The following is a 10,823-nucleotide window of genomic DNA, read 5'->3' as shown; positions in this document are numbered from 1 at the left end:
AGCAAATGAATATTCTTTTGTAGGTGAATCTGAATATAACTTATCTCACAATTGAAATAGTAACATTCACATTTAAATTTGAAAATAAGGTCAGTTTAATCATTTGACAACATTCCCAATTTTCCCAGAGCATTCATTAGGCCAGTTTTTCTCAACTTTGGCCATTTTAAAATGAGTGGACTTTCAACTCCCAGACTTCCCCAGCCAGCCATCCTCACTATTTTCCATATTGTGTACTATAAAAGGAGAATTAATTTTCATTGAAAAAAAGACAAAGTAAACACTGACTTTCCAATTTATTTATTCTAAATGAAGATAGTAAAGTGATATACAAAATATTTTTATGTGACTTACTACAAGAATAGCAAGTTCTGTGAAATAGTTCTGAAGCAGGAATCCAAGTAGGTTTTTACAAAAAATATAATATATAACATTTCTAATTCCGATTTCTGGAAAATGACACCATGGTCTCTTAATAGTGTCAGAATCTAGGCATATATTCAGCAGGGCAAAATTTGCAATGGGCTCTCTTCATCACAAGAGGTGGCTGTGGCACATTCTTTTTGTCAGAGAGATTAGAACGTCAGTCTCAAACAATAACTGGTTACTGAATATTTGTGATAGTCCTTCCAGGCAGGTGGTTATAAAACATGAAACAGTTGTTAGTTGGTTTTGAAGTTTTAAAAACAGGTAGCTTTGAAACGTGAGCAACATGATATAAAAACAAGATGAAAAACCAATGTGATTTCTGCAGAGAGGACAAAGTCAGTAAACGTCCACAATCACAGGGGTTGTATAATCGGAATGTCTGATTCCAAAACTGATTACAGGAGCACAAGATATCTAGAGATAGGAGGATGAAAACAGGTAAGGCAAAATAGGCACGTCTTCTGGCTATTGGTACATTTTAGTACAGTAAAATTAGTATATTTTAATAGCATTCATTTTCTTCGAATAAGAAAAATATACTAGTTTATAATAGCAAACCTAGTAGTAGTGGTAGACACCAAGGCCCATTTAGCAGATGGGGTCCCCAAGGGAGAGGTCTCAAATGCTATGACCTCTCAATCCTGACTTTTAACTGCTGAGTGCAGCCAAGAAAAGGATGCACAGCCAATTCTTTCCTGCTGATACAGCTGCTGTAGGTTTGAGCCTCATGAGGGACCTCACCTTCAGCCACCCATGACCCTCAACTTCTTGCCCCCACTTAGCCAAGTAAAAGTATCCCTCTTTTATGCCTAGGCTATGTCTCTTTGCTGCCATCTAGAGGACTTCTGAAACTTTGATAATGGAATCCCTGGAGGTATATTACGGCAGTGATCCCCAACCTTTCTTATGCCGCGCCCGGTATCCCCAACCTTTTTTATGGCGCGGCCCGGTACCGGCATTAGCTGGGCGCCGCCATCTTTTTGATGAAAAAGTGCTTTGGTGACCTCACCGGAAGCACTTTTCATCAAAAGATGGCGGCGCTAGCATTTCCGGTGAGCTTTTCCGGTAGAAATGGCTTTCTACCTGGAAAAGCTCACCGAAGCGCTGGCGCCGCCATCTTTTGATGAAAAGTGCTTCCGGTGAGCTTTCTACCCGGAAAGCTCACCGGAAGCACTTTTTCATCAAAAAGATGGCGGCGCCAGCAAACCAGCGGCCCGGTAGGACTTGTTCCACGGACGGTACTGGTCCGCGGACCGGTGGTTGGGGACCCCTGTATTACGGTACAGCAGACCTTTTCAGAATGCAAAAACTTTTAGTTGCCTTTTAAAAAAAAACTCAGAACCTCTGATTAAAAGGCACACATCTGATGATATACTATCTGAACAGAAACCAGAGCATTGTAAGGATAGAAAATTAGCTGCATTTGAGTGAAGAGGATTTGTTTGTTTTTATCTTTAGTCTCCTATGAAACCGCCATTAAGTCACATGGAAACTTAGGTTCTCCATTTGAGATTCCATGGATATAATTTGAAGAGGAATGTCATGTGGCATGCCTATTCTTTCTCCCTGCATCCCTTCAAAAGCTAGTAGAAGAAGAGCCAGAAGAAGAAAAGGAGCAATCAGCAGAAACAGTTGAAGAAGCTATTGGAGCCTCTAGGGATTCCAGCTCCAGCGCATACGCTAGTCAAAGGGCAATAGAAAAGAAGGGGAGAGCAATCCTTGTAATGTCAGTTCTTCCATTCTTTGCTTCCTTCTTCCTTCAATACCTTTCTTCCTCTATAGCTCCTCTTGAGGTCCTGGACTTGAGCTATCATGTCTGGATTATAAAAATCTAGGCTTTACAAAATTCACGGTCTAGATGAGCATTTCTCAACCTTGGCAACTTTTAAGATAGCTGGATTTCAACACCTAATTCTGGGCATTGAAGTCCACCTATCTTAAAAGTTGTCAAGGTTGAGAAACACTGGTCTATATTTTGACGCTTCAATATGATGGGCCTTCTTTACACGATCAGACTTGTTGACAGCATGGGGCAATGGGTGCGTGGCCAGAGAAAGCTTTTCAGCACTTTTCTTAGATTAGAACTAAAAGCTACAGATTTATATCTTAGTTTGTGGGAAGAGCTTACATTACAGTTGGAATTTTGAATATCACAGTCAACTGTAGTTTAAGAAAGCAGGAAGTTTCTTTTGGGGCAAGATAAAAGTTAGGAAGAATGAATGCCCAATTTCATTCCTAATGTAACAAGTTATTGGAATGTGATCATGGATTATACAAATGTTGCAGGGTAAAGGAAAAGATCATATTTATTGAATATTGGTGGGACGAAGGTAAGCACAGAGCTTTTGAATTCTTAAAAATGAAGTATATTGCACAACGTTCTCCTTGCTTCTTCTATTGTTCAAGAACAAATACAACGTTCTTCCCTCCATACATTTTAACCCTAATAAATGTCATTACCTTGTGAAAGTTAAGTAACACTTTTTCAGGTGGGAAGGTTTTTTTTCTTTTTTTTCTGGGGAAAAAAAATAATTTTCTCACCTTTCCCAGTTCGTATTCTGCAGGTCCAGGCATTTTATCAGTCTTGTGATCTTTGAGACGGCCTGCCATGGTATATTTTGGTGCACTCTTTTTGTAGATATCTGCACTGGGTTTGTGATATGCTGCTGGACCTGGGGTCTAGAAAGGAAAAACCACACAGTGCCCCAAGATGAAAAGGAACTTAGATAGCTCATATAGCATCTTCTAGAAATACTGGGCACCTCATTACACATTTCATGAATCATAGTTATATGCATAGTCAGGGATTATTTTGTTCCTTTTGCTTTTTATTAATTTAAATAATGTTCTTACCTAGCCTTCTTTGATTAAATACAGCTTCCCTACCAATCTGATAGTATTGGGGAAAGTTTCAGATAGCTGGAGACTACAGGCAAAGAAGTCTTCCCTCTTTCAGCTTCCCTGCACTCACAGGTATCCTGCTTAACAACCCACACATCTGAACGCAACTAGGACTGTCTCAATTTGCTGTTGCTAAGTGATGCAATCCATGACATTGTACTTTATGGCCACATCACTTAGCAACTGCAATCTTGGTCCCAATTGCCACTGTAACCTAAAGACTAGCTGTAGAGTCATTGTTAGGAGACACATTTATGTTCTGTTGGGGTTGGGTGGAGGAGTATGTGGATAAGAGAGAGAAAGACATAGCCAAGATATATGAAGTAGAACAGTACCGTATTCCGAATGCTTCAAGAAGCAAGTGGAGAGATAATGTTCCTGCCTGCAGAGCTTAGCTATGTATGTGAATCATGAGTTATGACTTAAATTGTACAAATTTTAAAAAGTTGTGGATTGTTCATCAAAAGACTCAAGTTATATATGATCCCCAAATGTCTTCCTTGTTGTCCAGGTGTCTTCAAGAGGGTCCCAAACACTTTCTTAAATGATTAAAATGCTGGGCAGCTGCAGTCCAGAATTTGGCTTAGAAATCTTACTGTCCCACACTCCCACACAGAAAAAGATAAGAAGATGCAAAAAGAAAAAGTATCCTGTAGGGAGTAGGAGATAGGATAGCTGGTAGCATTCTAGTAAATCTTGTCTGTAGGGCAGCCATTTTGTAACTGGACAAACTTTTCACCCAGCAGCTGTTTTTGCAAAAGTATCAGAATTCCAAATATGTTCACTAGTACAACACCCCTTCCCCCATTTTCATATTAATGATTTAATGAACAAAGTACAAATAAAAATAGGATTGAGCCAGTTTGTTATAATGATTAGGGCACCAGGCTGGAAACCAAGAGACCATGAATTCCAGTCCCACTTGAGGTATAAAGCCAGCTGGGTAACCTTGGCATAGTCACTTTCTCTCATCCCTAGGAAACAGGCAATCCAGTCAGTGAAACTGCACAAGGACTTGTCCAGTCAGTCGCCAGGCGTCAAGATTGACTCAAAGGTCAATACACATGCATACAGGAAAAAAATATATAAAATAAGCTGTGAATTACACAAACAACCACCAATATGCAGATAATTAAAGTACCAAATATTGAATATTAAAACAAATCATGTACAGCTAGATCAGTTCAGGATGTCTTTACTTTTGGCAGTATGGATAATCTTTTCAGGCTGTACTTCGAGTTCAGTATCTGGGTGAAGGATGCAAACTAGAGGCAGTTCTCCCCTTGTCCCATCTCCAGCTTGGAGAAAGGATGTTTTTATGGTTGCATTATAGACCCCTTTTCCATATATAAACTGAAATCAGTGATGTCCTAAGGCAGGGGTGTCAAACTCACATTGTCACGGCTGTGTCACATGACGTATTGGGACTTTTTCCCCCTTTGCTAAATTGGGCATGGGCGTGGCCAGTACGTGATGCATCTGGCCCGTGAGCCACATGTTGGATAGCCCTGTCCTAAGGCTTCCATGGGACTTCAGATGACAACCTAATTAATCACTTCTGCTTCTGTTTCAGGGGAAACGCTGTGAAAAGAGTTGGATACATAATGTTGGAAACTCCCTCACTGTCCTGCCCCAAGATCTTAGGATTTTGCTTCTTCTCTCAAGAAGCAAGGTTCTCTGGTATTTTGCCACCATACTCATGAACTTCTCTGTTGCAACAGAGCTTTTTATCACTCCTCTATTAGTCATCTGGATGGAGTTTTGACTCCATCAAGATAGAGACAATGTTAAGAGGTAAATGCAACTCAGCAGTGTAACTATTATGCTGCCCAACTGTAAGTAGCAGAAGATCACAAACATTGGGTTTAAAAGCCAAATGTGTTTCCAGGTTGTCCATTGTGGTAATGAAATTACAAAGTCTGATACAACAAAATAAGAATTGAGTCCACAGATTACCTTGTGAAGGTCTTCATCAAAACGTCCAAGCTTACTCTTTCCTGTCATAGAATAGGAAGGGCTGCCTGAGGTAGCCACTGAGTGTGGTCCAAGGACCTCTGGAATCATATAATTGTTAGGACCTGGAAAAATGTGAATATTACCAAAATGAAGAGTGAGAATTCTGGCAATCCTGGAGAAAGAGACTGGTAATCACTGATTTTCGAAGTGCTATTTTGAGTTTGTCTAGACTAGGATTTGGGTAGAACAGCCTTCCACTTTCTGGCATTTTCCAGACATGTTCCAGGATTTCAGTTCCCAGAATTGTCAGCGAAGAAACTTTCCTGTGGCATTGCTGATTGGAAATTCTCAAAATGGAACCCACAAATTACCCAGACTATGGAAGGTTGTTCAAGAGAATAGTTGGGTATTTTTCTTTGAATGTCAAATTATCACAAGACATCACAAATGATTTTTGAATACTTTCATGTCCAAAGGCAATGTCTGAATTTTATTATTTAAAGAGATATGAAGGGCTCTTTCCCAGCTATGTCCATTTTTGTTGTTGGTGTTCTTGTTTAAATCAATTTCCCACCAAGTTTACATTCTAACTGCACAATTGGTCCAATAAATTGTGGATAGACATAGTGCAATAGAGACAGGCACAACTGAAGCTTACCTCAATGAGAGAAAAAAAATCTTTTGTAGTGGGAAGAATCACAATTCTATGATCTTCTGTTCAATTATACATAATCAAATTCAGTTGGGCTTTCCTCCAAGGAAACCTGCATGGAACTGAGCTTCATCCCAGTTTATTAAATAATATTGCTCTGAATTGTGAATTAACAAGATCTGGGTATGATTCCTTCAAACAATAGCAAAGTCAAGCAACAAACAGAAGGAATCGGACTTACCTGGTGTGCTATCCACCTTTCCTCCATGAGTTCGATATCCCATGGAATGCATGGGGGCAGCTTTATAGATAACCTTTTTTGCCTTATCAGGTGAGTAACAGGCTAGGAAAAACAGACAACATTGCTGAAAACTAGATTTAAACTTCATTTTCATTGTGCCTTGCATGTCTTAAAGTAGGACTGAGCAATTTTGTTCAGGACCAGGTATTGTTCTTCCTTTTTGAGGTTAGATCAGAGACCACACTTTTAAAAAGTAGATAGGGTTGGCTCATGAAATTGAGGGGTGGGAATGGAGCAAAAAATTAATTTGATTTAATTTGATTTAATTTCAAATTTCTTGAAAATAAAGTAATTCAGGTATGATTAATTATTGAGTGTTCCCCCCCATTAAAAATATAGTGGCCATTTTTTTTTTTTGAATGGTTTTGGGAATTATACTTAAAGCATCAAGAAATCTCAGAGCTGTAAGCCAAACTGGGATACTGAAAAATAAACCATTCTGGAAGAAGCAATGGTAAACCACTTCTGTATTGTTGCTAGGACATGGACCTCTTCTTGGCCACCATGAGCCAAGGTAGTTACAGGATAAAATATAATCTTGATACCATTTATTCTGCTTGCAAATAGGAACAGGGTTAGAATTTTAGAAGTTGTACATAGGGCAAAAAAACATGCAAAGCAGTAAGCTAGAGAAAAAGGTATCTGTGCATGTGTGTACACAAAAAAGTTCTCATATAGTCAACGTGATTGATTTGTCAATCTGAACATTCACATTTTGAATAAATAGCAGGCTGTTCATGCCCATTCTTATAATCCAGGTATACTAGCTTGCTTATTTATTTGATTGATTGATTTGATCTGATCTAAAGATGACTATTGTCTGAAGGTTAAAGTCAGTTCTCAAAGCACCAAGATCTATTTTTTAACAACGCCTTCTTGTTAACTGAAAACAGTTCTGCATGATGAAACTGTGTAGGATAACATCAATTCCTTTTTTTGTACAGGTGACGACGGGCTTTTGCTTCTATCTAACCACACGGGATCTTTCAAACTCAAAGCTCTTGGAAGAGGCAATCCCCTTGATTTATATACTTGGGATAGAAGTCTGGTACTCACCAGGACCTGGGGTAGTCTCCACTTTCAATTCAGTTCGCCCACTTAATGAATAAGCAGGACCAGTCTTCTTTCCTCTATTAGTCACAGTCCCCTGCACATAGTAAGGACCTGGAACATTGTCCTTACTAGATGGAGGCATTGCACCATACATACTGTAGGCAGGCGCTTTCCTTTTGGTGGGAATGTGCGATACATAACCTGGGAGGGGGGGAAGAGTTGCATCATGTCACCTCCTAAAACCTCCTAAAATGATAAATATTTTCCCTTTGCAAGGAGATCCCAACCACAATCAAAGAAACCCTTAGATGAGAGATGTGTTAGGCTATAGTAGCAAAAAATGAGTCTGTTAACACCTTTCCTAACTATGAAATTTTATTAAAAGGCATAAGGCATGTGAGTTTCATCCAATGCTTTTATGTGCTGTAGTTCATGAAAGCTTATGCCTTTTAATAATAAATTTGTTAGAAAAGGTGTAATCAGATTCTTGACTTAGTCATCAGAAATTTCGCATTCAGTTGTATCATCCTAGCATCTTCTCTTCAGATGACAACTAACACAAACTTTGTAATCCCTGTCTCCTGATATCCTATAATCCAATACAGAAATGAGAGGCAAACCTAGGCTTCTGTTCTGAAAAACTAATTTTTTCACCAATTTAGCAACTGTCAGGATGTACTGACACTGCAACACCCAAAATTTCCTTCTGGCTGGGAATTGTGATTGAAATTCATCTGGAAAGTGCCAAGCCAAGAATGGTTGTGGCCTATAGCACCTCATGGCCAGTTAGAATGCAATATTTGTCTACAATGAAGTGAGGCACAACAGATAAACAGAGTAGCATGGCCAGTGCTGATATAAGTTGAATTTTTTTGATGTGGAGCACAAGATGGCTGAGGTTATCTTCCTGATGGCTAGGGTAGGGGGGCAGGGAAAGGATGGCCTCATTCATGGCTGCCCTTGAGAAACAGTTAGTAGTCTGAATTCATGCTGGCGCAACTTGGATGTGCAGATCTACCCTCAACAGCATCACCAATCTGGAACCAAGATTAAATGCTTCCAACTCAAAAGTTTGTCTTTTGCCAACTATTGTTGTGTTCACTGAGAATTCTCGGTGTTGCAATGTCATCACTTGTGGAGGTGGAGGTGGCTGATCTAAATTTTAAGAGTTATGATGTTCCTGACTTAATGTCAAAACCTGGAGTTTGAGAGGATGATTTTTCAGGAGATCTCCAAGCCCTGAAATTAAATTCTACTTGAATCGGGGGAAAACACCAATGTATTACATTTTTAAAAAGCCATAAAAATAATAAGTATAGAATATTAAATCAAATATCAGCATCAAGCAAGTAGTATAGTGACACATCAGGCACTAACTGGTAAGGATCACTCTGTACGAACACTGTTGAAATGTGCAGAAAATCATTACAGAAAACTATTTCCAAAAGAGAATACATGTGGGTATATTGTGATTTCTTTTCATGTTGAATTGGTTTTGTTTTAAAAAAAATCAGTTCTACTCATTGTTATTATTGGATGTTTTACATTGTTATCCAAGACATTTTTGAGTGGGGTCTGCTGTAAATGGCAATGATAAATAAATATATAAAAAACACTGACTGTATTTTAAAGTCCTAATTGATGGAACACTTTTATTTCTGTTTATTTACCTGTTGCTCCTTGTATGGAGTACTTGGGACCAGGACTGGTATACTGGGCCATGATTGGGCCTCTTGGACGATGAGGCCTCCATGTTCCTATCCAACCTCCTTGGCTCATGGTGGATACTTATTCCAAAACCTGAGAAATGAAGAACGGAGAACAAATGTTTAGCAGTCCCATATTGTAGATAGATTTCTCCATTACAATCTGTTGCCAAAAACTTTTTCAAGTCTTCCAATAGCGGGCAAAAATAAATTGTCACTAAATGTTGACTCCTAAACACTTTCCCCTGAAGAATGTATATTGATTTTTCTAGATTGAACTTACCTATATAAGTATTTAAGATTACACAATTTATTTATTTTCAGAATGTTGCTTGGTTATATTTCACAGGACTGACAGACATTTTAGGAGAAATGATGTGTTTGGGGGTATGGTAGCCAGAAATCAGGAGTCTAGTAGCATCTTTTCAGACTAACATATTTTATGAAAAAGCATAAGTTTTCATGAACTACACCTCACTTCATCAGATGGATGTCTGTTTGCTAAGATTTTCTGAATTAGCCTGACATCTTTTGAAGTACAGTCTCTCAATTCATACATCAAAAGGTTCAGGCTATCATAGAACATTTTAACGAAACTAACAGGTTTTTAACAAATTTCACTTGTTAAATTGGCAAAGTAGGTAACAAACAATTTTACAAGGACAGATCAGTTGGGTCCTAAATGTGAATTGGGCATATTAAGTTAAAACTGGTGATAAATTTATTACAAAGAATATCATTAAGAGGCTAAGCACTGAGGTGCATGATCAAACTAAGCAAATGGTCATAAACTGGCTCTTAACAAAAGGCCTTTAACCTAGAAATAAGATAGACAAGATAAGTTTGTCATTTTTTTTACTATACTGGCCCACATTAGAAATGAAATTCTGTTGCCTACTCTCAAAAGAAAGTATATATCTACCCAAACACATACATAATACATATATACACATGCTGTATACCTTCATAAATAGGTTGACATAATTATATAAGACTTGCTTCCAAATAAAGGACCTGAATGTTAACAATTAAAAGATACTGCGCAGCTTTTTTTAAAGCCAATCATTTGACTGCATTGATTTATCAGCTTTAAGGGGCACAGAGAGATGTATAATTACAGAAGATAACCAAAGACCAAGAGGACAATGCCAAGAAGAGTCTGAGCTGCCCTTCTTTTATTAGAAAGAAAGGGAAGCTTAAACCTAAACTTAAGTAAGGGATTAAAAAAAAGAAGACTGGTATGTGATTAATCTGAAGACAGTATTTAGGTTATTTTGAAATCTGCCTCCCTCTGTTCATATGGTAATTTATTTAGTTCATTATTTAAATTGATATATTCTGTAGTTCCTTATAGCCCATATCAAGCTTCCAGTTGGCATTAATTTCTAAGGACTCATAGAAACTAATTACAATATAAAAAGGAATAGAGAGAAATGAGGAATATAAGGATTTTCTTAAACAACTGAACTCTAATTCACCTTTCGCCTTAGGAAATTGGACGTATATGAGTAACCTTCTTGTCTGTTATATCTTTCCTTACTTCTGTTCAACAGGCTATAGATGGGTCAAAGAGAAGATGGAATGCTGGCCAGTCAGGACCCATCTCTATTTGCCAAGATTTGCCCTCCCCTCCATGAGGGCGTAAGAAGAATCTTCATGAAAGTGTCATGGAAACAAACAATTGCCTTTCATAGTGCTACTTAGTGTTCTAGAACCCAAAGAGCAAGTAGGAAAGTCTGGACTGTGTGTCAGGAATTAGCAATCTATATATGTGAAAGATCCATGATTAGGTCTCCTAATGTAATTTTCTATATTATAAAAGAAA

The 10,823-nt window shown here is 38.2% G+C and overlaps 1 protein-coding gene across 1 annotated transcript; it reads right to left on the bottom strand.

The window, feature by feature from the left end:
- Positions 1-635: 635 nt before the first annotated feature.
- Positions 636-9,085, bottom strand: CIMAP1A (ciliary microtubule associated protein 1A). Its single transcript, XM_026686316.2, has 6 exons — positions 8,963-9,085; positions 7,296-7,493; positions 6,180-6,281; positions 5,287-5,408; positions 2,971-3,108; positions 636-843 (listed from the first exon to the last, which is right to left on the bottom strand). The coding sequence occupies exons 1-6, from the start codon at positions 9,069-9,071 to the stop codon at positions 766-768; spliced, it is 747 nt and encodes a 248-aa protein (XP_026542101.1). The 5' UTR covers positions 9,072-9,085; the 3' UTR covers positions 636-765.
- Between the last annotated feature and the right edge of the window lie 1,738 nt (positions 9,086-10,823).

This window comes from Notechis scutatus, chromosome 1 (genome assembly GCF_049901735.1).
Source record: "Notechis scutatus isolate UNSWTSFEM ecotype Mainland chromosome 1, rNotScu1.2, whole genome shotgun sequence".
In the NCBI taxonomy this organism is placed as follows: domain Eukaryota; kingdom Metazoa; phylum Chordata; class Lepidosauria; order Squamata; family Elapidae; genus Notechis; species Notechis scutatus.
The sequence above is the reverse complement of the archived record's forward strand: the minus strand, read 5'-3'. Positions and strand labels throughout refer to the sequence as shown.

Coding starts and splice junctions, on each gene's coding strand:
- CIMAP1A (XM_026686316.2), bottom strand. CDS start 9,071: ATGAGCCAAGGAGGTTGGATAGGAACATGGAGGCCTCATCGTCCAAGA. Junction 7,494..8,962: donor CTCCATACAAGGAGCAACAG/GTAAATAAACAG, acceptor CCCCCCTCCCAG/GTTATGTATCGCACATTCCC. Junction 6,282..7,295: donor GGAGACTACCCCAGGTCCTG/GTGAGTACCAGA, acceptor TGTTTTTCCTAG/CCTGTTACTCACCTGATAAG.